We start from the raw sequence: 26,174 nt of genomic DNA, 5'->3' as shown, positions 1-26,174 counted from the left end.
CATACCTTCTGCTTTGCCTTATACTTCCTCCTCCCCCAAATAACTAGACTTTTCACTTTAGGGCAAAAAATTACCACACAGTTCTGTCTCATGTAAAATTATTCTCTCTTTTTTTTTAAGACAGAGTCTCAAGCTGTCGCCCTGGGTAGAGTGCCGTAGCATCACAGCTCACAGCAACCTCCAACTCTTGGGTAAGCGATTCTCTTGCCTCAGCCTCCCCAGTAGCTGGGACTACAGATCCCCGCCACAATGCCCGGCTATTTTTTGGTTGTAGTTGTCATTGTTGTTTGGCAGGCCCAGGCTGGATTCAAACCCTCCAGCTCTGGTGTATGTGGCTGGCGCCCTAGATGCTTGAGCTACAGGCACTGAGCCTCTCTTTCTTCTTTATTCCCAAACATACATCTTCGTACCTATAATTTCTTTCTTTCTTTTTTTTTTTTTTTTTTGAGACAGAGTCTCACTATGTCCCCCTTGGTAGAGTGCCATGGTGTCACAGCTCACAGCAACCTGCAACTCCTGGACTTAAGCGATTCTCTTGCCTCAGCCTCCCAAGTAACTGGGACTACAGGTGCCTGCCACAACACCCGGCTGTTTTTCTGTTGCAGTTGTCATTGTTGCTTAGTTGAGCCGGACTGGATTCGAACCCAACAGCCTCAGTGTGTGTGACCAGCACCATAACCACTGTGCTATGAGCGCCAAGCCCATACCTGTAACTTTCTTCACATCTTTCTACTTACTGATTCCTCTCTATCTTGTTTCCATTTCCTTCCTAATTCTGTATTTAGAAATGACCTTTAAATAACCTTCTAATTAGACAAAATTAATTTTTTCTCAATAAATAGATTTCTGTGCTTTTCTTATAATTGTTCTCATCAAAAACACATTTTTGGTACACTGATACATTTTTTTATACAGAATTGTATATATTAATTAGGACTTTTAACTCTTCATAACCTTAATTTCTTTTTCTTTTTCCTTTTTTTGAAACAGAGTCTCAAGCTATCACCCTGGATAGGGTGCCATGGCGTCACAGCTCACAACAACCTCAAACTCTTGGGCTCCAGTGATTTTCTTGCCTCAACCTCCCAAGTAGCTGGGACTAAAGGTGCCTGCCACAACACACGGCTATTTTTTTGTTGCAGTTGTTTAGCTGGCCTGGGCAGGGTTCAAACCCACCACCCTCAGTGTATGTGGCTGGTGCTGTAACCACTGTGCTACGGGCACCAAGCCCATAACCTTAATTTCTAATGAAAACCTAGGAAACAAATTTTAAATTATCACATACCAATATTTTATAGATGGAAACCATTTTATGATTTTTAGAAAAATGTTTCCCCATAACATGTTTTATGTGCATGAATAGACCCCAATATATTTAGTCTTTCTTTAAGAGGGAAAGAACACACTTATATTTATGTTCATCAGTTTATTTTACCACTTTTTATTTTTTTGAGACAGAGTCTTACTTGGTTACCCTTGGTAGAGTGCCACGGTGTCTTAGCTCACAGCAACCTCCAACTCTTGGGCTCAAGCAATCTTCTTGCCTCAGCCTCCCAAGTAGTTGGGACTACAGGTGCCTGCCACAATGCCCAGCTATTTTTATAGAGACAGTGGGGGGGCGGGGGGGTCTCTCTCTGTCTCAGGCTGGTCTTGAACCAGTGAGCTTAGGCAATCCACCCACCTTGGCCTCCCAAGTGCTGGGATCATAGGCATGAGCCACTGCACCTGGCCCTGTTTTAGCATTTTAACTTATTTAGAAATAACCCAAAATCTAATGAGCATCTATCTATCATTTAATTTAACATAACAAAAATTTAAGATTTCGAAGCTGGGTATAGAGGCACATGCCTGTAGTCCTAGCTACTCAGGAGGATGAGGAAGAAGAATCAGTTGAGCCCAAGAGTTCAAGGCTGCAGTGAGCTATGAGGACACTACTGCACTCCAGCTTGATTGACAAAGTAAGACATTACCCAAAAGGAAAAAAAAAAAAAATTTCAAATTACATGACAGATTTATTTGTAAATGCTTATCCCATTACATTTACCTAATTTATTTACCTTTAACAATTATGGAAACTGTGACATTAGGCAAAGCTAGTTGTTATGTCTAATTTTTTCTCTATTAACCATCTCTATAGCCTGTGAAGATAAGGTGTTCACCTAAGTAAGAAACTTAAAGTTGAACATATGTGTTTTGACGATAACTCAGAAGATACAGCTGTTTTTATCAAATCACAATATTAAATTAGTTTTATTTATCAAAGAGTTAAAGATTATCAGCTTTTAGGGTAGGTTTATAGTTTTTAAGATTTTTTTTTTTTTTTTTGTAGAGACAGAGTCTCACTGTACCGCCCTTGGGTAGAGTGCCGTGGCGTCACACGGCTCACAGCAACCTCTAACTTTTGGGCTTACACGATTCTCTTGCTTCAGCCTCCCGAGCAGCTGAGACCACAGGCGCCCGCCACAACACCCAGCTATCTTTTTGCTGCAGTTTGGCCGGGGCTGGGTTTGAACCCGCCACCCTCGGCATATGGGGCCGGCGCCTTACTCACTGAGCCACAGGCGCCGCCCAGGTTTATAGTTTTATGATCTTAAAACATTATCAGGGCGGTGCCTGTGGCTCAAGGAGTAGGGCGCTGGTCCCATATGCCGGAGGTGGCGGGTTCAAACCTAGCCCCGGCCAAAAGAAAAAAAAATAAAAGTGATTTCTTTAAAAAAAAAAAATTATCAGAGGTAAGTATAATCCTGTCTGATCAATAAATGCAAAAATACGTATGCTGACAATTTTAAAGACATTTCTAGTTTTATCTTGTCGACAAATTTAAAACCAACTTATTTATTAAAGCTTCTCTTTCTTTCTTTTTTTATTTTTATTTTTTGAGACAGAGTCTTACTTTGTCACCCTCAGTAGAGTGCTGTGGCGTCACAGCTCATGGCAACCTCCAACTCTTGGGCTTAAGCAATTCTCTTGCCTCAGCCTCCCGAGCAGCTGGGACTACAGACATCCACCACAACGCCTGGCTACTTTTTGTTGCAATTCTCATTGCATTGCTGTTTTTTAGCTAGCCGGGGCTGGGTTCAAACACACTACCCTAGGTATATGGGGCCTGCGCCCTACCCACTGAGCCACAGGGGCCACCCTATCAAAGATGTTCTTAAGTCATGTGAACTAAAACATATTTGGACTAATTACTATATATTTTATATTTTATCTGACTATGCCAGATATTACCATGTAGACACAAATAAGCAACATGCATAAGCACACTTAAACACATGTGCACACACATAAGGATTTTATAGCTTTCATTCTAGAATTTTAGTCACAAGACAATAAAAAATAGTAATACAAACTCATCAGTTTATAAAAGACAAGTAGATCCATTTGATCCAATAGGTAATCTATAGTTTTTATTAGAAATGGAGGTCTCACTATACTGCCAAGGCTAGATTCTAACTTTTGGGCTCAAGCAATTCTCCCACCTCGGCCTCCTCACTAGCTGAGCCGATAGGTGTGCACCATAGCACCCAGCCCTAGGAAGTAATCTAACAAAGGCCATGAACCAAAATTTTGGGTAAGGAGTTTCCATAGCAGTTTGATTTTTTTGTTGTTTTGTTTCAGAGATGTGGTGTCACTCTTCACCCAGGCTAGGGTGTAGTGATGTGATCATAGTCACTGCAGCCTCAAAGTCCTGGGCTCAAGAGATCCTCCTGCCTTAGCCTCCTCATGGCTGACACTACAGGCTTGTGCCACCACATCTAGCCAAAGTTTGATTTTTAAAAGCCATTTCTTTATCCTATTTTCAGTTTCAAATGAGTTTATGATTAAATATTCAAATGTTTACATTTTAGATAAGACTGGCTGAATTGTACAAGAAAAATAAAATCTCAAATTATCTTCTATTTTTATTTATAAATATTAGTTATCTATTTGTGAGACTTTGGGGAAAAAAAGAAGAAGTTAACTGATGACTCCATACTGCACCTCAGAGTCAAAGCATTCTATGATAGACATACTTTTATCTGACATTGTGAATGTTACTTTGTTTTGCATTATTATTATTATTATTGCTCAATATTTCGTTGTAGCAATCGTCTGATTTCTTTTCCAAATGTATTTATCTTTGTTCGTTCTTTACGAGGTTTTTGTTTCTAGTCCTTATCTTAAATATTGCTATTGTTATTAAATTTTAAGCCTCTTTAATTTTCTGAAGGCAAAAAGTGGAAACCAAATAAACACATGTATATGTATAGAGAAAATTTTTAAAAAGAAAGAAAAATAAAATCTCCAAGTGGCCTTGAAAATTTTAGTAATGAATCTGTCTTTTGTTTGTCTGTCTGGTTTGCCCTGTGGACAGGGCATTTTAGCAAGTCTTTTTTTGTTGGTTGGTTGGTTTGTTCTGTGGGGGGTTTGTGGGTTTTTTCACTTTTTGTTCCCTGCATGGGAGACAAACGAATTTTTTTTTTTTTTTTTTTTTGCAGAGACAGAGTCTCACTGTACCGCCCTCGGTAGAGTGCCGTGGCTTCACACGGCTCACAGCAACCTCCATCTCCTGGGCTTAAGCGATTCTCTTGCCTCAGCCTCCCGAGCAGCTGGAGAGACAAACGAATTTTTATGCTGAACAGAATTACCTTATATTTTTGCTCTCAGCTCAAGAGTTTGACCTGTTTGATCTGAGAGCTCAATGTCTACAAACATTTGTCTAGTTCTTTTCTTTTCTTGAGACACAGTCTCACTCTCTCGCCCTAGGTAGAGTACCATGGCATCATTATAGCTCTCAGCAACCTCAATCTCTTGGGCTCAAGTGATCCTCTTGCTTCACCCTCTTTAGTAGCTGGGACTACAGGCGCCTGCCACAGTGCTTGGCCATTTTTTCTATTTTGGGGAGGGATGGGTCTTGCTCTTGCTCAGGCTGATTTCAAACTCCTGAGCTCAAGCAATCCACCCTCCTCAGTCTCCCAGAGTGCTAGGATTACAGGTGTGAGCTACCCCGCCAGCCTCTAGTTCTTTTCTTTTAGAATATTAATCCTTTTATTAACTGTTCCATCATTCTAAGCAAAGTTAGTTAGATAAACTTAAATTTACATTTTCAAAAAGTGTCTAGGTTGTTGGTTGTCCTAGAACTGTTGCAACTGGTAAAGTCATTCATTCAGAAGCCTCTTTTTTAAAGAAATAATTGGCTGCAATGCCACAAGCAGTCAGTCTATCTTAACACGGTCAGGAAAGTCAACAGATTCAAAACAGGTAGAAAAAAAGTGAAGATATATACAGAGAACTTAGAAAACTGTACATGTTAACCCTATAGTTGGTTGAAGTTTTCTTTTTTTTTTTTTCTTTATTTTTTTTTTTTATTTTTTGGCTGGGGCTGGGTTTGAACCCGCCACCTCCAGCATATGGGACCAGTGCCCTACCCGCTGAGCCACAGGCGCCGCCCAGTTGGTTGAAGTTTTCTTAAGAGAGTTCAAATAAAGATCACTTAAGCTCTGAATTTTCCTTGATACACTGTACCTATCAGTTTGAAAGTGTGTATGAGAATGGCCATAATTATTGGGCATGTCTTTAGAATTTGAGGTTCCCATTCCATTTCTTATTAATCTCTGAAGAGCAAAGAAAATCCTATAAATCCTGTCAGGGAATTTCAATAATTCCAACCAATGTTTGAGATGGTGGTGGTCACCCCAGAAGCTTTTGATTAGCCATCTCATGCCCACCATTTAGAAGAAACTAGCAAGGGGGAGAAAAGGCAAATCATTTATAGATATGTGTAACCAACCCAAAATGAAACAAAAAAGAATAGAGTTCAGACAAATTTTAAGTCAGTCCTACAGACCAAACAAAATATTAAACCATCAGTGCAGAGCCAGACAAGATGTAAATTCCATAGAAACCAGAGTACTCAAACCAGAAGGACTTTGTCTTTAGAAGATAAAGCACTTGTCAGAAAAGATCAAAAAGTCTTTTATTATCCCAGGAGGGATGAAAGGTCCTTTATTAAGGTGGCCTCACAACCAAATCAGATCCTGAATAAAATCAAAAAGAATCTACGAAAGGAAGGAGTCCAAGAATCTGAAAGGAGATTCACCAGCACTGAAAAATTGACTCACAAGATCAGAGAATGTAAAAGGCTTGTCTACACCTCACACTTCAGTCAGTTCCAGGGGCAGATGATCCATCCAAGGTGAGCTCCCTTTGGTCCTACTTCTGAGACATCATCGTGGAAGACTCCGTAAAAAAAAAAAAAAGAAAGAAAGAAAGTGTTTATGCAGGACTAGACATTGCAATGGGAATACATGTGCCACAGTAAAACCACACACAGTCAGGGAGGTTTTTAAAAGAAAAGCAAGAAGGGCGGCACCTGTTGCTCAGTGGGTAGGGCTCTGGCATCATATACCAAGGGTGGTAAGTTCGAATGGGGCCAAACTGCAACAACAACAACAACAAAAAAACAGCCGGGCATTGTGGCAGGCTCCTGTAGTCCCAGCCACTCAGGAGGCTGAGGCGAGAGAATCGCCTAAGCCCAGGAGCTGGAGGTTGCTGTGAGCTGTGACATAACAGCACTCTACCGAGGGCAATAAAGTGAGACTCTGTCTCAAGAAAAAAAAAAAAGAAAAGTGAGAAGATTACATAGTTGTTTTGAGAGAATTATCCTAGGTAACAATGATCAATATCAAGGATGTTGCCAACCCAAGGTTAGATAGGCAGTTGTTGGGCAAATGTCTTCAAGAAGTATTTTTTGTGTGTAATTTTGCAATAGTCTTTGTGCAAGTTTGTGGTTTTGGCAGAGTCTTCTGTGATCGTTCTTCTTATTAAGCATTTGTGTACAAGAATTCTCCCATCATAGAACTTCCCTAGCTCCATTTGCCAGGGTTTTTAGCACAAGTTGACTCCATTTTGACTCTGACAACTTTCACATATATCAACTACAATTGAAGATAATGAGGGAATGTTGAGAATTTGAAAAGAGCATAAAAGAGGTGAAACAGCCATCTCAGACAGTAAGAAAGTAAGTGTATCATACTGACCAGTAGGCTTGCCTCACCATGTTAAACGCTGATTGGAGATTTGGGTCACATGTGAGTCTAGTCAATATAGTTGTGTGGTTTTCCCCAAGCGATGTCCGCCTGTTGATTTGTGGTCTCAGAATAAGTGAATATCTGGATTGTAAATTCTATGCGAACAACCATGCTAAGTGGTCCCGCCTCCTCAAAATAGGAAATGGAAAAGCTCATTTGAGTTTCCTGCAAAACAAAAGACAGAACTCAGGCCAGGTGGTGGAGCTGCAAATCAAAAATCCCAAGTATCTCCTTAACAGTTCTGTGTTTCCCTACAACCTTTTAGTTCTCTGAACCTGGTGCTAACAACCTAGACTATACAAATCCCATGGGCTCACTCTCTCCCAGAGCTGCTTTGAGAAGAACTTTCATGTCAGAACTGGACCTGGAGAAGGCGGGGATGGGGCCTTTGGCAGAAAGGAGGAAATGGATAACTGTGGAGAGCACTCAGGGAGACTGATGGGATAAAGAGGGGTCATGGCTGATTCATGCATTCAACAGACAATTATTGAGCTCCTACCGTGTTTCAGTCTGTGCCATGTCCTGGGGACCCCTAGCTGATGAAGACTTCATCTTGGCGCCCAAGGAGGTCATGGTCCAGAGAAATGTCCCACTGCACTTGTATCCATGAAAGGGCAACCTTATCATCGTTCTAGTCTCAGTTCTCCCCCCGAGAGTTCTCTGCTCACAAGGTCAAGGGCTTTTTTGGTGCAAACCAACAAAGAAACATTACTTCCTTGTTGATGTCTTTGTCCTCATCATGGAGGAACGGAAAAGGAATGAGCAGGTTGCAAGGGCTGTGGGATGAGACCTCCAGGTGAGGAAGATGGTTCAGAAGGTGCAATGCTCAGCCCAGCTCTGCTCACCACATCTTCACTGACATAGTCTAACCTTGTCTTCCTTCCTGCCTTGTCCTCCTCCAGCCCAAACAAGGTTTTGTTTTGTTTCGAGTTTCAATCTGATCACATCACTCCCTCTGGTGGACATCTGTTGATTCTGTTTATCTGACATCCATTTCTCCAGCTCCTTAATACTCTTATTATTTCTTTTTTCTCACCATGTTTTTCCCTTCAAATACTAACTCCCAAAAGATGAACTCCAAAGATTCTAGGAGTAAAAAAAAAAACAAGGGGGCACCCAGATTTGAACTGGGGACCTCTTGATCTGCAGTCAAATGCTCTGCCACTGAGCTATACCCCCTGCTGGCTTTTTCTTTCTTACTAATGGTATTTCACTTTTAGAACCATGTTATATTACATGGTAAATGGAAGAGATCAAATTTCAACTGATAGAAAATAAAAGAAGGAATGTATTAAGTCACCACAGTGTAAATAGAGAAGAAACTGACTTCCAGGAGCTCAAATACTATCAGGACTCTCTCCCTCCAGCTGTCTTCTTTGGTTCCCTCTTAAGTCAGCGTTAGTATCTCAGACCAGTCTCCCCACACAGCTGACATGCTTCATTCCTGTCTGCAGTGTAGCAGGACCCCCATGAAGAACTCACAGGGGGGGCTCACATCTCCACATTTTGGTTGTCAGAGAGAAGTCTGAAAAATCCTAGGGAAGGGTTCTAGTTAGTTTGGCTGATGCCTATCCATGACCAAGCACTGTGACCAGGGATTAGGGTATCTGAGTAGTACAACTGTTTCAGAAATAAGGTCTGGTGAGAATATATCTGCTTCCACTCAGAATTTATGTCTATAGCAGTGGTTCTCAACCTGTGGGTCACAGACCCACAGGAACTGTATTACAGGGTTGCAGCATTAGGAAGGTTGAGAACCACTGTTCTATAGCACAGAAGAAAGGTGGTTCTCGGCTCGGCACCTGTGGCTCAAGTGGCTAAGGTGCCAGCCACATACACCTGAGCTGGCAGTTTCAAATCCAGCCCAGGCCCGCCAAACAACAATGACAGCTGCAACCAAAAAATAGCCGGGCGTTGTGGCAGGCGCCTGTAGTCCCAGCTACTTGGGAGGCAGAGGCAGGAGAATCACTTAAGCCCAGAAGTTAGAGGTTGCTGTGACCTGTGATGCCACAGTACTCTACCTAGGGTGAGAGCTTGAGGCTCTGTCTCAAAAAAAAAAAGGGTGGCTTTCCAAAAGAAGTCAGGGGTGGCCAAGACACAGCCCTGGGGACCACCACTACAGCTCTCGGGTCTTCTTGGCTGAGTCTACCTTATTAAGGAAGACTAGCAACCTAGTGCTTCTGCTGTACAGAGTCATCAAAAGCCACACGCAGCACATTCCTTAGTAGTTACCAAACAAGCCGGGCTTGGCGGCTCAGGCCTCTAATCTTGGCACTCTGGGAAGCCAGGGTGGGAAGATTGCTTACGCGTAGGAGTTCAAGACCAGCTTGAGCAGGAGTGAGACTCTGTCTCTACTAAACATAGAAAAACTAGCCGAGCATTGTGGCAGGCGCCTGCAGTCCCAGCTAGTCAGGAAGCTGAGGCAGGAGGATCACTTGAACCCAAGAGTTTGAGGTTGCTGTGAGCTAAGATGATGCCATGGCGCTCTATCCAAGGTGACAGAGTGAGACTCTGCCTCAAAAAAAAATTATCATACTGTGTAACTGACTCTAACAGCCACACAGTTCTGTCCTCAGCACAGTGGAAATACCTGACATGGCAACACAGGGTAATAAGGACTTTGGGGACACAGAATTGAGAGTGACTGGGACCACAGTAATGTCATGTTCCCTGTTTGAACTGAGTCTTGCACTCTGAGGAGCTTATAAACAAAGGAGATGGGAAGGAATTCCATGTATAATTGGCAGCAAAGCAAAAGTCCCATGTGGTCTTGACCAGAAGGTTTGAGGATGGCTGTTATGCAGTGTTGGTGAGAGGTGTTGAGGCCTTGGGGCTGTCTGCAGTGTAGCAGGATCCCCCCCACCCCCGAAGAACTAATAAACAACTTGAGCCCTGAGTGTGACCCCACAGGAGAAAAGGGACAATCACCTGCCAGTGTGTTGGGGTTGGAGCTTAGGGTGCTGGATTATAGGTCAAGAAGTTGGGGTTCTCGTCCAGATGCCTTTTTCAGACTCGAATGTCCTCCTATTTCATTCACGTGACAACCCACCTAGGACGTGAACTCTGGCACTGAAGGCTGGGGCACCTTCACTGTGTGTGTTCACCAAGAAGCAAGGTCCCTGCTAGGGGTTGAATTATGCTGCCTAACAAGGTATGTTGAAACCTCTGGTACCAGTGAATGTAACCTTATTTGGAAACAGGATCAATTCAAGTTGAGGTCATTAGGGTGGACCCTAATCCAATATGACTAGTGTCCTCATAAGAAGTGCACCCATGCACACACATGAAATGTCACGTGAAGACAAAGGTGGAGATTAGAGAGAACTGACCACAAGCCAGCAACACCACGGATTGAAGCTACCATCAGAGCTAAGAAAAGGTGAGGAAGGTTCTAGCCAAAATCTCAGAGGAAGCAGATTCTACTGGCCTTCGGTTTCTGACTTCTTGCCTCCAGAACACTGAGAGAATAAACTTCTGTTGTTTTAATACCAGTTTGTGGTACTCTGTATAGCAAGCCTAGGAAACTGATACTTTCCACAGCTTGTGTGGAAAGCAGAGAATGGCTCAGGCCCGGAGGTCAGAGTGCCCAGGAAAGCCCCACACAAAACTCAGCCCCTTACATGTGAAGCCAGGTGGTGGCCTGGCCCTCTTAGACCTTCCTGGGCACTCTGACCTCCGGGCCTGAGCCATTCTCTGCTTTCCACACAAGCTGTGGAAAGTATCAGTTTCCTAGGCTTGCTATACAGAGTACCACAAACTGGTACCTCTTAGACCCTCCTCACACAATGACCCAGCTGAAGCTGTGTGGCCCCACCCTGCAGCAAGGGCCAGTCAAGCCCTCTCCTCTTTGACCTGTCTAGGCCTCTGCTTCACCATCTGATAAGTGAAGAATAAAAGGCACTACAGGGCGGCGCCTGTGGCTCAAGGAGTAGGGCGCTGGTCCCATATGCCAGAGGTGGTGGGTTCAAACCCAGCCCTGGCCAAAAACCACAAAAAAAAAAAAAAAAGGCACTACAATTGTGACGATGAAAAACTTCAGACCAGGCATCAGCAAACTATCGCCACCGGGTGCACCCTCCTGGCTAAGAATGGATTTCGTAATTCTACATGGCTGGGGGAGAAAAAGAAGATGAATAAGACAATTGTTGAGTGCTCCAGAAATATTAGCTGTACTTTAGAAAAATATTTTGTGGCACATGAAAATTATATGAAATTCTAATTTCAGTGCCCATTTCAGCCACACTGGTTTGTTTATGTATAATCTACGGCTGCTTTCCTGTTATAAGGGCAGAGTTGAGCAGTTGCAACAGACTGGCCTGTAAAGTAACAAATATGTACAATCTGGCCCTTTTTTTTAAAAAGTGTTCAGAGTGGGCTTGGTGGCTCAGGCTTGTTAGGGGGGCCAAGGCAGGAGGACCACGTGAGGCCAGGAATCGGATACCAGCCTGAGCAACATGGCAAGACTCCATATTTACAAAACAGAAAAAATCAGCCAAATGTGGTGGCACATGCCTGTAAGCCCAGCTACTCGGTAGACTGAGGCAGAAGGGTCATTTCAGCCCAGGAGTTTGAGGTTCCAGTGAGCTATGATAACATCACTGCACTCTAGTCTGGGCAACAGATCAAGATCCAGGTCAAATTCTAGAACAGTCTGGGATCTGAATTATTGGCAGTCCCTCTTGATGTGACCCAGTGCTGTTCTTGGTTCACTTGTACACTTCTAGGACCTTTGTCTAAAAGTGATCTTTTGATCTGACATTGTCAAGAATAGTACTTATAAATACTTACAAGGTCTGACAAGTTCATGGACTTGCCACCATGTGCTTACGTTGGCAACATTGTACAAACAGCTCAGTAAGGTTTCATAACCTTGGCGTGTTCATGTCAACATATGATGTCGTCTTGCTGAGTATTTTATTAACGTTGTTGTATGTTTTTGTGTGATGTTGCAAGAATGTCGGAGCTTGAATTAGAGCAACTAACAAACATTAAATTTCTTATCAGACTTGGCAAGAGTGGAAGTTAAATCAGGGACATGCTAGTCCAAGTTTATGGGGATAATGTCATGAAGAAAACGGCAGTGTACAAATGGATTCAATGTTTTTCAGAAGGGAGAGAAAGCATCACTGATGAAGGGAGGTCAGGGTGGCTGGTAACAAGAACTGATGAAAACATTGCAAAAGTTTGTCAAATTGCGCATTGAAATCATCAGCTGACTGTGAGCATCAGAGTAGACCAAGTAAACATCACAGAGAAACAGGAAAACCTTAAGTGACAATCTTGGCATGAGGAAGAGATGTGCATTGTGCCAGCTCACACAGCGCTGTTGGAGAGCTTTCAGCCAGTAAACATGTAACTGTACCGAACATCCTCCCTACTCAGCTGATCTGGCCCCCAGTGACTCTCTTTCTTCACCAGAAGATAAACAAAATATTGAAAGACATTTTGATGACATTCAGGATATCAAGAGTAAACAGACTTGATGGCCATACCAGAAAGAGTTCCAAAACTGCTCTGAAGGGTGGACGAAGCACTGGTGTCTGCACGGCCTCCCAAGGGGAGCACTTGGAGGGTGACTGCAGTGTATTCGGCAATGAGCCATGTAGCTGTTTTTCTAGAATGAGTTTGCAAACTTATCAGACCTCATATTGGCTAACTTGTCAGCCAAGCTAGTTATCGTTTCTTAAAAGAAAACCTACCACACGTATATTTTTCCCAATTTGGTGGCACATCTACAGTTGGGGTGCACTTAATGGCATGCATCTGGAATAGAGTCATGGTGAAATGTACACATTTTTCCCTTGCTTAGTAAAACAGAAAGGTAAAACAGGTATCCTACAATTGTTGGATTGAGCCTAAGGGCTCAATGAAATACAGTAAATGTTTAACTATTATTCAAAATAGAAACTGGTAAATAAGTGTTAAGCATTTTTATTCATTCATTCCACAGAGGGCTTTCAATGTGCTGGGCACAGGGCTGGACACTCAGGCCATAGCCTCCAGGCACTGCTAGACCCTCCATGCCCACTCGGGCTCTGCCTTTCTTTGGGACCCTGCCTAGACCTCTGTCCATACTTTTTGAAGTACTTCAAAACTGAAGCACAACTGAAAATAACTGCAATTCACCACCGATCACTGGAGTCAAGTTTTGTTACTGCATCACAAACAAGAATAATCACAGAGTAAGAAGGGGGAGAGGGGAGATTTACATTTGCTCATATTTACAAAGATTGTGATTATGGCACAATAACAGCACTTCCATTAAAAGCCTACTCAAGGAATTACTAGTTTTGTTTTCTTTATTCCTTTCACATTCCCCCATTCCCCACCTTTGTGTTGGAGTTTACTGTGTTACCCTGTTTAAAAAAAAAAAAAAACCTACTCAAGGGGCAGTGCCTGTGGCTCAGTGGGGAGGGCACTGACCCCATATACTGAGGTTGGTGGGTTCAAACCCAGCCCCGGCCAAACTTCAACAAAAAATAACTGGGCATTTTGGCAGGTGCCTGTAGTCCCAGCTACTTGGGAGGCTGAGGCAAGAGAATCGCCTAAGCCCAGGAGTTGGAGGTTGCTGTGAGCTGTGACAGCACAGCACTCTACCAAGGGCAACAAAGTGAGACTCTGTCTCCAAAAAAAAAAAAAAAAAAAAAACCTACTCAAGGCTCAGCTCCTGTAGCAGCTAGGGCGCCGGCCACATACACTGGGGTTGGCAGGTGCAAACCCAGCCTGGGCCTGCCAAACAACAATAACTACAACAACAACAAAAATATAGCCGGGCATTGTGGTGAGTGCCTGTAGTGCCAGCTACTTGGGAGGCTGAGGCAAGAGAATCACTTAAGCCCAAGAGTTTGAGATTGCTGTGAGCTGTGACACCACAGCACTCTACCGAGGGTGACATAGTGAAACTGTCTCAAAAAAAAAAAAAAAACCTACTTAAGATACAGACACAAGCTGGAGGCAGCACCAGAGCCACCTCACCGGCCCCAAGCGCAGCTCTCCAGGGTTTACTAACATCTGCTCACGTGCCCCAGTGAGGAAGACGGTAAGGATAACACAAGCTTCTCCCGAATGGGTCCTTGGAAACACCGATGCATATGCTTCAAGCTCTCGGGGTCAGGGGGCATCCGGGAAAGTCAGGGTCACAGCTGAATCTCCAGTCGCTGAGGAGGAATTCAATGTAGCAAAATGGCAGGGTCCCAGGCACCCACAAGGGCCTACCTGGAAAGCCTAAGTTACTGGCCTAAATTGCCCACATAGTAGCAGAGGCCACCCGTGTCTTGGGGGCTCATCAGCCACTGGCAGGCCATGTCCAGGTTTCTTTCCCCCTTCCACCCAACTTGTAGGTGCTTCTGCAACACTTCCCGGAGCCCGTGCCACCTGCAGGTCTCTCTGTGGCACTCTTGCCACCACTGACGGTGGGCAGCCCTTGCAGTCCTACAGCTAGGGACCAAGACTTGGTTTTCTTTGCACCCCTGGTGGCTAGCACAGGTTGGATCTTCAGAAAGGCCCCTTTGCCTGCCTGTTCCAACAATGGTTTGAAGGCAAATCCTACACCACTGGACAGTGCCTTGTAAGGGCCAAGATGGCTGATCAGGAGCACAGGGCCCTTCTGGGACAGTGTGGCCCATAAAGCTGCCTTTCCCAGGTAATGGGGATGGGAGGGTGGAAGTTAGGGCAACATTCTGTGAATCTTCTGACAGCTCACCAAGGCTCTTAGATTCATACCTGAAGGACACATGAGCTAGGCCTAATAAACAAGAGGCAGGGTGTGGCCTGGACTCCTTCCAGGGACTCCCAGCACCACTCCCCACATGGAGAAGTGCTTTAGAATCTGCAGTTAGAACTGGGGAAGCCAAGAGGTATGGTTCAGTGTAAGCAAGGCCTGACTCGTTGGGGAAGCACTGAGCAGTCTCCATCTCCTACCCAGGAAGTCTCCAAAAGTCACTTTCCTAATGGAACAAGGGACAGCCAGCCACTCCCTCCCACCCAGACCCATACCCTGGCAATCCCCACCAGTGGGCACCCTAGGCCCCGTTTCCATGGCTGCCTCCCTGCATGAAGCCCATCAGCGTTCCGCCCAGCTCCCTGGGAGGACAGCCCTTCTTGGGAAGCCCAGACGACAGCACAGAGTACTCTGACCTGGCCAAGGAGTGCCCCTAAGAGGCTGCTTGATTCAAGGTGCACCAGTCATCCCTGCACCCTCAGTGGCCCCTTAGGGAGCTCTATGAGCTACCCAGCATTCTCCATCTTCACACGAGAGAGAGAAGTGTGCAGGGAACCGCCCTCCCAGACCTTCTCCATCATGACCACTCAGCTGCCTGTCACGGGGGCTTCCCCTGAGATCCCACTCCATCCCAGCAGTCTCAAATCTGGGCACAGCACAAGGGTCACTGGGGGGCCTTCCCCATACTGCACTCTGGAGGAGGTGCACAGGTGGCTCACCAGTCAGGCTGCCCCTCTCACACACCACACAAGACAGAGAGGCCTGACTGGCATGGCTGCCCTGGTGGCACACCATCCAGGAGGGACAAGTGAAGCTCTTGCCACACCGGCCACAGGGATAGCGCTTCTCCTGCAGGTGGCTGCGCAGGTGCCACAAGAAGCTGGGTCTCTGCAGGAAGCGCTTGTCACACTGTGCACACTGGAAGACGGGCTCGCCCGAGTGTGCCCTCTGGTGCACGGTCAGGTTAGCCAGGCACGTGAAGAGCTTGTCACACTGCAAGTACTGGAAGGGCCTCTCGCCCGTGTGTGTGCGCCAATGCTCCACCAGCGTGGACAGGCGGCCAAAACAGCTGCCGCATTGCGCGCACTGGAAGGGCCTCTCGCTCATGTGCGTGTGCCGGTGCTCCACCAGCGTGGACAGGCAGCAGAAGTGCTTCGCGCACTCGGTACACTTGTAGGGCCTCTTGCCAGAGTGCGTGCGGAAGTAGGTGGTGAGCATCAACTGGTACACAAAACTCATGCCACACTGGATGCAGGTGTAGGCACGCTCGGGCACGTGCACAGGCCAGTGGCTGGTGAGGGTGGCCTGCTGTGTGAAGCTTTGGGGACACTGGGTATAGCTGAAGGGCTGGGGGCCACAGTCCTCCTTCCAGAGCTCTGACCATACTTGGCACAGGGTGGGCACTGCCCAATGCCTGAAGTAGTTGGTACAGCCAGATTCTGGGGCCCTGGAGGGACAGAAGCCACTTCGCTATCTCTGGGGTCAGGAGGCAGATCCTCACAGGTGACCCCCTCCAAGCTCTCCTTGGCAGGTGCTGCTTCAGCTGCCCAGGTGGGCTCCCGTGCCTCACATTCTCCCTCCAGACTCCTCTTCTCTTTGATGACCAGCCAGGACTCTGCTGAGAAGGGACACAGAGGGGCACAGCAGGTTAGTGCTGCCACAGGTATTGAGTAAGACCGCCCCAATCCTTTGCAGTCCTGGTATCTGAAGCCAGAGGCTCTATCACTATCACTAAAGACCCTTGTGCTGGGTCAGCCTACTTGATCTCCTATGCCTTCTGCCAGGGTCCCGCCCTGTGCTGTTCTCCCTATGGATCTCACCTCTGCACCCCAGCTCAAGGGTACTCTCTACCCAGAACGCCTCCAGCCTCCCCTCTGCCTGTCACCCAGCCCCTCCCAGGTCCACCTCTCTCCTGGAGCCTGCCAAACAGACTGGTGATGTTCACCCGACAGCACCTTCAGCGTAACTACAGAGTGCTCTCAGCTGTACCCTCATGGTAAACATGTGCTTTTTCTTAGGATACTAGTCATGATTTCCATCAAATTTTCAAAGGGCTCTAGACACTGTCGTTTCCTCTTCTTATTTTACTTTACGCTGTTTATATCCATGCTAGTCTCCTCCCTCCTGACTGCAACCTGCTCGAGGGGAGGACATGGCTTTACGCATTGTGGACTCCCTGCCCAGCACTGCACTGCCTACTGACCTTGAAGTTGAGACAGTTTCAGGAAGAAAATAATAATTTCATGAAACTATATGGGAGGACACAGCACAGCAAACATGGAAGACCACAAGTTAGAAAGATGACATAGGTGGCCTGCTTGCTAGTCCCCCTCAGGACCCTTGTGCAGGAGGCTCCCCAAGGCCCAGGCATGTGCCTGTAGCCCTGCCACGGAGACTCACCTGGGCACCGGAGCACCAGGGTGATCTCCTGTGGGCCTTGCTGGTTCCTCCCACACACCTCTTCCTCTTGCTTGATCCACGTTGGAACTCCTGGGGATGCCAGTTGGACTGTTCCTTCCTGGGAGAAGAAGCCCTAAGGATATCAGATATCATGGGGCTCCTTTCTCTCCCACCAGTTTGGGGCAGACCCCACAGTGGACTCCCCACAATATAGGTCCAGCAAAGGCAGAGCAGATAGCGGGGCTGCTGAGACCACCAATGTCTCACATGATGGGAGTCAAGCTAGGGACTGTGTGGCTGCAAGCTGTGATGGGGACAGTCAGCATCGTCCAGCACCCTCTGCCCTCCTTCAGTGGTAACAGGGCACTTCGTGCCTGGCCAGGCACATGACCACCTAGAATATAGGCCATGTTTTGGGGCCTCCCAGCAAGCAGATGTGCCATGTAGCTAGTCTGACTAACAGGAAGTGAGGGGCACTGCTTCTTCCAGCCACATGACATTTGACAATTTATTCAGCCTCTCTGCACTTCAGTTTCCTCATCTATATCGTGAGTAAATAAAGGTTGCAATTGGCATAAGTGGGTCGATATTTATGAAATGCATGATAATTATTAAATGTGTATGTATCGAACAAGAAGTAAATGTGTTGTCCTTAGAGGGAAAGGGCACCCCCCTTTCCCTTCTACTTCCTTCTGAATAGTTACGATGACAAGGTCCTGCCGTAGAAGGGGGTAGAATAAAAAGGAGGAGTCTGAGTCTGTGAGTGTCAAACCAGTCCTGTTGGGAGAGAGAAACCAACTACTGCCTTGTTTAAGCTACTGTTCTGTTGCTTTGTTTTTTTTCCAGTCTGTTACAGCAGCCAAACACGTATCTATGGGGCCCTTGGGTAGGCATCCTTCAAGGGGAAAGTGATGTCACCAATCTGTGCCCATCCCTAATGTCCATTTTAAGGGCAGGGATAATTCCCTCTCCAGACTTGGATAGGTGCAATTTTTGTTCAAGAAATGAATGAATGAAAAACATTCCAAATCACCAAAACCTCGCAGATATCCACACTGCTCAGCCCTGCCTGGTTTCTACCCAGGAGGTCATGGGCAGAGCTCAGTCCTTTCCATTGTACACAAGGCACTGCTGACACAGTAGCATGAGAAAATGGAAGCCCAGCCACAGGTGCCTGGCTGCCACACACCAGGCTGGCTCCATGATGGACCAGGGCCCTAGAAACCAAGTTCTTACCATGTGGTCAGCCCAGGCTTCAGAGGGGAAGTCACTCAAAATGTACCAACATGAAAAGATCCTTGAGACACAGAGTTGAGAGAAAAGAGTGAGCTGCAGAAGACACACAGTTTACCCAAGTGTTGAACCCCGTATTTCTCTGCAGTGCACACACACACATAATACATGAGAAAGAAGCCTGCAATGTTACAAAGAAAGATGGTAACAGTGGCTACCCTGGGGAGGGGAGCAGGGCTGGGCAGGTGGCCAGGACAGAGAACCTTTAGCCCTATCCATGACCTCAGCACTGCCTAGTGAGAGTGTATTCCTGTAAGAATATATTTGCATAATCAAAACACAGATACTAGCAAAGGCCAGAGGCTGGTCAGTCCCTGTTCAGAGACCACAGACCACTGGTTCTCAAACTCTGACCACACCAGAATCCTCTGAGGAGCCTGCTGAAAGTATTCCGCTCAGACCCACTGGGTGACAATCCCATTTCCTTCCTAGAACTCTGGCAGAGGAGCCGCCAGCAGATGAAGTGGTCTTGTGTGCATATTGGGGTCTGCAAGTTTGCAGCACAGGGTGTAGAAACAGTCCCGGAGTGAGGCCTAGTCCTTCACAAAGTCCCCTCCTGATGAATCTAGCCAGAGGACATGGGAGGAAGTGCCACAACAATAAGGACTACCCAGCCCTACAGCAAACCCCAAGCACGCCTCATCCCTCCCATGCCAGGCCGACTCACACCAGATTCAGGAGCCACCCCGCCTGCTCTGCACACACCAAGAGCTGCTGCAGCCCTAGGGACCACAGCACTGGCCATAACTTCTGAGCCGGCCCCAGTTCTGTCCATACATGCTGAAGGAGCCCAGCCTGGTGGCCCTGGGGTGGCTGCAGCTCCAGGGTCAAGCTAATCTCCCTGAGCCATGGAGGAAGAAGCCCTGCTCAGGCCCCTGCAGTAACAGCACACAGAGGCACCACAGAGCCCACTCCTCTTGCTCCCCAGCGGGTTCAGCATGCTGCTCCGGCTGCCACCTCCATCCTGCCTTGCGCAGCTCCTCAACTTACTGCCCCTGCTCTCTCTGTGCTGCTCCCACCCCCTGCCTGAAAATATTTCAGTCCTACCTGCCAGCCACTCAATACCCTCTTCATGGCCCACCTCCTTCCCTGCTCTGGGCTTGCTGGGATTTAACATACCTACTCAGAGAGCTTGTGTAAGAATCTGGAAAGCACAGAGTGGGGTCATGGCGTGATCCGTTTTGTCTGAGCAAATGGGGATCCAGAATTCCTGTCCTTTGCCTCAATAAGAGTAGTCCCACTGTCCCCTCTGTTATATGCTTCCAGCTGTCATTTAAATAAAGGGTTGTTCACCTTAAAAAAGAAAAAAGCTATGAAAATTGCATTCTGATTCAATGCTGTTTATTTGAAAGATAAAGAAAACCAAGCTCCTATTCTGTTTCTGTTCACCTGGCCATCATTCGCCATCCTAGTACCTGCAGGTGATGTGTGGGTACTGGGGCATAGGTATTACAGCAAGATACAGTCCCTCCCATTAAGGACAGGGAAGTCCAGAGGGGAACAGGAACTGGACTGCAGAGTGAGGAGGCCCTGAGCACGCAAGTGCAAAGAAGCAGAGAAGGTCTGGAGGGGAGGCTGGCCTCCAGCCCACCCTGTCTCTCAGGATTCCAAATGCCTCCGACAGCCTTTCTCAATCCCAGGTTCCTTGGTATCTGCACTCCCCTCTGCCCTTCCCTGCAAGTCCCAGAATAGTCTCAGGCCATAGTAATGGCTCCCAAGGGACATGGATGATGGGAATTAGCCTGAGCATCTCCTTGGCATCAAGAACAGCTGGGTCTGGCCTGACATCAGCTGTGATGGCAGTAACTTACTTCCTCACCTCTGCCTCCTTCTTCAAGCAGGTATTCCGTGGCTGCCTGCCTTGTCTCCCCTCTCTGCTGTGATCGAGAGTTCTGGCTTGGTGACAGCACAGCCTGCAGGGAGAAGAGGGTAATGACAGGCCCAGAAAAGAGAAAGTCCTGACAAACTTGGACCAGGACCCACTCCCTTCTCAAGGTGTGTATAAGAGTCACTAGTATAGGGTGGAACAAGGCTGCTCAGTCCTCTTAGGCCAGAAGAGTGATAAGGTCAGGAGGAAGGGAGCACATCCCACTACACAGACAGGAACCCAGTCACCCAGTCCAGCCACCTCATAGGGATGGGGAAACTGAGGCCAAAGAGGAGTTAATTACACATGGCAGTTAGCTCTCAGGCATCCTGCTGCCCTTTCTTCTGCATGCTAACCCTTGACCCCCTACGGCCAGGCAGCCTCCTTCACCTGGAGCATACTGGTACCCTCTTCTAGAAGAGAAACATTTGGGGCCAAGGAAAGGGAAGCAAGACACCTTGTTCTAGGGCTCAGCCTCCAACAAGGGGAGCATGGACAAAATGCCAACTGTTCACCTGCCCAAAGTGAGGCAAGGACTCAGGTGTGCAACAGGGGAGCACGGGAGGGGGGTAGCTATAAAAATCCAGTTCTAATCAGGTCATACACAAGAAGCACACACCCCTGCCCGGAGAACCTAACATTCCAGGACTGGCCCCCATTTTCTAGACTCAGGGCACCCTTAAAAGCAGCCCACAATCAATCAGTAATTTCTCAAGTACTCACAGTGCACAGAGTACAGCTCAGAGTTCAAATAAAAGGTAGGGGAGCCCTGTTCCCCCAAAAGAAACAAAGTGGCAAGGGAGAGCTGCCTCTGGCACCATGTGAAGGGCAGGACTGAGAAGCAGATTCCATCTGTATTCGTGGACAAGTCATTAAACCTATGCCTCCCTTCATAAACCTAAAGTGATTAAGGATACCTTCCACCTGCCTGAAGACAGAGGCCCGATTAAACAATCTCCACATGCTTCCCACTCTCACATCTAAAGGAATAAAACCAAGGCTTGGGGCCAGCCTCTTACCCAGGGAGCCCCAGGCCTCGCAGCTCCCCTTCATGAAGTCCATACTGAGCTCCTTCTGCCAGCCCTCCAGGCCGCCCCCGGCTCTGAAAAGTACATGGCCGCATCTTTGGGGGTCACCTGCAAGTACAGGTCACCCAGGCCCACGGTGAGTTATAGCCATTACAGAGAGCAGCCCAACCAGTCTCTCCTCTCCCCTCCTCCAACCCCAAGGCATTGCTAGCCCAACCACTGTGCAGACACACACTCATTTTCACCACATTTCTGTCAGCTAAAGGGATTCAGGGTCAGGGCTCCTGAGTTCTCCCCTCTTGAGGGCACATCTACTTTCTGATCCAAGTGTGGGCTTCATGGCAGGACTTTCTGGTGATCTCCCCTACCTGAGCCAGTCCTTACTCTCAGAGATCATTCGGAATAAGAAGTATCCCTCCCAACAAACCCCATTCCACCTGCCAAACCAGACATCTTCCATGCTTCACAGTTTTCTTCTGACGTATTTCAAGCCCTTGAAAGTCAACTGGTGATTGGCTTTAGGTGCCCAGGGGTCAGGCTTGAGGGGCTCTCTCCACCATGTGAGTGCTTTCCACACATAACCAGTTCCTATACCTTGGGGGCCTCCCCCTTGCTGCCCAGGGGCAGCCTCAGGACCCAGAAGTTCCTGTTGCACAGCAGGTTCTCCACGTTCTCCAGCTGCCTCTGCAGCAGCCCATTCTCCTGCAGCAGGGTCCCCAGCACAGCCCACTTGCCCTCCAGCTGGTTGCCAAACTCCACGGCTGTTTTCCCGTAGTCGGCTAGCTTCTTCTCAGCTGTCCCCGTGCTCCCCTCCAGATTCTGGAGTCGGGCGGTCTGAGATTCCATCTTCTTCTCCATGCCATGAAGGGTAGCCAAGATGGCCAGGAGGGAGATCCCAGCAGACTGGATCTGGGCCTTTCGCTGAAGATCAGTCCTCATACACTAGTCCTGCCACCAAACCCAAGGAGGAGGATCAGCCACCAGAAGAGGAGCCCAAAGCCATTCCCAGCTTCAGAAAGGTCTGGGTCCTGTGGGATGGTGCCAGAGACCTCACTAGTCAGACCCTCAGACAGATCCCACCCAAAAGACAGTCAAAGGCAGCAGACACCAGATCCCACAGAGCCCCCAGGAGGAGAATCCTGCACCAAGACCTGGGGGCAACAGAAAAGGAAATAACAAACGTTCCCATCATAGACATAGAGTAAAAGAGGGTAGAACTCCAGCTTTACTACCTACTTATTTATCCAGTTACTAAACCAACCTGGGACCACAGCCCAGCAGCAAAAGCCAGGAAATGGTGAGAAACCTGAAACCAGAACACATGCCAGGGGCCCCAGGGGCCTGCGCCTGGGCACACCCAGGTTTCAATCTCAGCCCTCACCTTCTTGCAGTGGTGTCCAACTTTTTTTTCTCTGCCTCACACTGGAAGAAGAGAGATACCTTGGGCCACATATTAAATACACAAATACTAACAAAAACTGATTATCAAAAGAAAGGTCTGTGCACACTTTTTGTGATATCTGACACCACAGGTAGGCAAAAAAAGTCCTCAAAAAATCAGCATGGGCCTTGGCTAGAGGCCAGGCTCAGGAATGGAGAGATTGTGCTGTGAGGGAAGGAAGGAAGAGGTAGGCATCTGGTAACTAGTGCCTAGTATGTGGGGCACTTTCCTGAGTATTTTTTCAGGGAGGTCTCGGGGAAATTCAGTTGTACAAAGCCTGACCCCAAGTGGGCTCAGAGGGGAGGGAAATCTTATTGTTCTGGCCTTGGTGATCTCTAAGACAGCTTAGAGATCTGTCTCAAGGCCTTCTACTCTGACAGCTACTGGGGTGTGACTTCCTGCCCTGCCAGAGATACCAGGTCCCTGTGCCCCAGGTGCCTTGTCGACCAGCCCCAGGTAGACTCCCCAGTAGGAGACTAGGCCCTAGCTGCCAGGCAGCAGGGGCCAGAGAAAGCCTAAAAGCAGAACAAGGAGAGATGAGTAATAAAACAGTAGAATAGGGCAGCACCTGTGGCTAAAAGGAGTAGGGCGCCGGCCCCATATGCCGGAGGTGGTGGGTTCAAACCCAGCTCTGCCCAAAAACTACAAATATAAATTAATTAATTAATTAAATAAAATAGTAGAATAAGGAAATATTTCCAAGACTATCCTGGCAGTGCATGTAGCTCAGTAGGTAGGGCACCAGCCACATGCACCAGGGCTGGTGGGTTCAAACCCAGCCCGGGCCTGCTAAAACAAAAAAATAGGTGGGCATTGTGGCCAGTGCCTGTAGTCCCAGCTACTTGGAAGGCTGAGGCAAGAGAATCACTTGAGCTCAAGAGTTTGAGGTTGCTGTGAGCTATGACACCATCACTCTCTACCGAGGGCAAGTGAGCCTGTCTCAATTAAAAAAAAAAAAGACTATCCTGCCCACAAGAGGTAGAAAAATATATCATGTATTACCAAAAATAAAGTTTAAAATCCAGAAATGCCTCAGTGAGGAACAGCTGAGGTTTAAAGGGAGCACGCCTGCAAATGCACTCTACCAGAACTTGACTCAATGCATCTCCTGCCATCTGAGTCCTGTGCAATTTGAAGTAAAGCCACATAACTTCTCCAAGGTTCTATTTTTCACCTAAGACTAAGGTGGTTGTGTGGATGAAATGCACTACAAGTATGGGAAAGCACTCAGGGTGTATGACATTAGCACATACTATATTATTAAAAACATATGTAAGGGCCATAGACCAATGATGAGAATATGTTATGAACCAAAGACTGTGATTAATCCAATTTTGTATAACTGAATTTCCCCAAACCTCCCTGAAAAAAGTACTCAGGAAAGTGCCCCACATACTTGGCACTAGTCACCAGATGCCTACCTCTTCCTTCCTTCCCTCGCAGCACAATCTCTCCATTCCTGAGCCTGGCCTCTGGCCAACACAAAAAGTATAGCCTGGAGGAAACAGAGGTGACTTCCACAGATTGGGAACAAACATCCTTACCTCCCAGCACACAAATCGGGCATCATGGTATGTATCTAAAGCCATTACAGGGCAGCACCTATGGCTCAAGGAGTAGAGTGCTGGCCCCATATACCAGATGTGGTGGGTTCAAACCCGGCCCCGGCCAAAAACTGCAAAAAAATTAATAAATAAATAAAACCACTATAAAGCTATTTCTATCAGGAGATGATCCCTCCACATTCAAAGATAAACAAAAATCTCATCTCCACAATTTTTTTTTTTTTTTTTTTGTAGAGACAGAGTCTCACTGTACCGCCCTCGGGTAGAGGGCCGTGGCGTCACACGGCTCACAGCAACCTCCAACTCCTGGGCTTAAGCGATTCTCTTGCCTCAGCCTCCAGAGTAGCTGGGACTACAGGCGCCCGCCACAACGCCCGGCTATTTTTGGTTGCAGTTTGGCCAGGGCTGGGTTTGAACCCGCCACCCTCGGCATATGGGGCCGGGGCCCTACTCACTGAGCCACAGGCGCCACCCCACAATTCTTGTCACATAGTTCAGGGATGGATAGTTCAGGGACCCACTAACCAAAAGTCCTCTACAAACCACATCCAGCCAGGTGTGGTAGTGCGAGCTTGGACTCCCAGCTTAGCAAGAGGCTGAGGCAGGAGGATCATTTGAGCCCAGGAGTTGAAGGCTGCAATGATAGTGCCACTCTGGCCTAAGTAACAGAGCAAGCCCATCTTAAGACAACAAAAAACAACGTAGATCCCTTCTCAGCAGCAGTAGGACGGGCTTCATTGGGAATTCTGGAAAACAGTGGGCAGGCATCCAAACCAACCTGACTGGAATCAGAGCTCAGTTCTGAAAAATTCTCAGAGCCACAGGTGAGCAAGACTCTGGCTTCACCAGAAGAAGCTGAGAACCCTAATTGCAGTGAATATACCCTCCTCAGAGGATGGCATCTGTCTTAACTTGGAAAAGAAGAGATGGCGAACTGAGGGTTGGGGGTGCCAAAAGGGCAGGACCAGAAAAAGGAGCCTTGCAGTCTCTGTAGTAAGGACATCCATAGTCCATCACCCAACACCGGCGAGTATCAGGGCTGGAGGGAACCTAAGAAACTTTGTGGTTAAGTCAAACAGCCTTATTATACAGCAGAGGAAACGGGGACCAAGGATGGAGAAGGGACTTTACCATGTGGCCTCGGGCGTCCTAGTCCTCTCTCCACCCAGACTGAGCCCTCCCCAATTTCAGAGGTAGCAGGGCGGGGTGAGAAGTAGGACATCGTCCTGGCGGATTCAGAACTCAGCTCCACGTCCCCATGTTCTCTGCGAGAACCACTCTTACCGGAGCCGCGGTTGCCTCAGCCATGGCCTTGCGCTGTCCAGCCCGGCCCAGGAGTCACTGTCACTGCTGTGCGCGGCCCCAAGCAGACCCGTCTTCCCGGTCCCCTCTTCCCCCAACGAATCCGGCCATCGGAACACGCAACCCAAGCCTCGGCAGCGGCAGCGGCGGCTACGTAGCTGCGCACGTGCTCGTGGCCAGCAGAATTCCCCGGTAGGTAGCTGGGCCCCGCCCCGCCCTCCAGGAACAGATTTACAATGGCTGGCCCTGAAGGCCCCACGGCCGCTCCCCGCGCGGCCCAGCCCTGCAGCCCAGGGACAGCTCCCCATTGGCCAGCCAGGAGACCACGCCCCACCATGATGCGCCTGGGCTTTTTAACTTTGCCCGGCGGGCGCGAGCGCCGGTGCCCGGCAGCCTTCACCCGTGAAGGCGCCCTGGGGTGAGCAGCTGGAGTTCAGCCCACCGGTTTCGCCAGCTGCGACTGCCCCGTACTGCCGCTCACCATC

The 26,174-nt window shown here is 47.8% G+C and overlaps 1 protein-coding gene and 1 non-coding gene across 6 annotated transcripts; both read right to left on the bottom strand.

Moving 5' to 3' along the window:
• Positions 1-8,180: 8,180 nt before the first annotated feature.
• TRNAC-GCA (transfer RNA cysteine (anticodon GCA)) lies at positions 8,181-8,252 on the bottom strand. The gene has a single exon. It is a non-coding gene; the product is annotated as a tRNA-Cys (tRNA).
• Positions 8,253-15,027: 6,775 nt separating this feature from the next.
• LOC128598525 (zinc finger protein 746-like) lies at positions 15,028-26,120 on the bottom strand. 5 transcript variants are annotated; one of them, XM_053608999.1, is made up of 4 exons: positions 25,672-25,769; positions 21,976-22,329; positions 17,194-17,311; positions 15,900-16,411 (listed from the first exon to the last, which is right to left on the bottom strand). In XM_053608999.1, the coding sequence occupies exons 2-4, from the start codon at positions 22,318-22,320 to the stop codon at positions 16,029-16,031; spliced, it is 846 nt and encodes a 281-aa protein (XP_053464974.1). In that variant the 5' UTR covers positions 22,321-22,329; positions 25,672-25,769; the 3' UTR covers positions 15,900-16,028. The 5 variants fall into 5 exon arrangements, with proteins under 5 accessions (XP_053464971.1, XP_053464972.1, XP_053464973.1 ...); XM_053608996.1 differs by lacking the exon at positions 21,976-22,329 and having other exon boundaries at positions 15,028-16,411; positions 25,672-26,120; XM_053608997.1 differs by lacking the exon at positions 21,976-22,329 and having other exon boundaries at positions 15,028-16,408; positions 25,672-26,120.
• Between the last annotated feature and the right edge of the window lie 54 nt (positions 26,121-26,174).

The sequence above is a fragment of the Nycticebus coucang genome, chromosome 11, assembly GCF_027406575.1.
Source record: "Nycticebus coucang isolate mNycCou1 chromosome 11, mNycCou1.pri, whole genome shotgun sequence".
Classification (NCBI taxonomy): Eukaryota; Metazoa; Chordata; class Mammalia; order Primates; family Lorisidae; genus Nycticebus; species Nycticebus coucang.
The sequence above is the reverse complement of the archived record's forward strand: the minus strand, read 5'-3'. Positions and strand labels throughout refer to the sequence as shown.

What these genes read in the sequence shown, in the direction of transcription:
- LOC128598525 (XM_053608996.1), bottom strand. Translation starts at nt 25,997, where the DNA reads ATGGGGAGCTGTCCCTGGGCTGCAGGGCTGGGCCGCGCGGGGAGCGGC. An exon ending in CTGAGGCAACCGCGGCTCCG is followed by an intron (nt 17,312 to 25,671) that starts GTAAGAGTGGTT and finishes TTCTTCTCCCAG; the next exon opens with GAAGGAACAGTCCAACTGGC. An exon ending in CCTGGTGCTCCGGTGCCCAG is followed by an intron (nt 16,412 to 17,193) that starts GTGAGTCTCCGT and finishes GTCCCTTCTCAG; the next exon opens with CAGAGTCCTGGCTGGTCATC.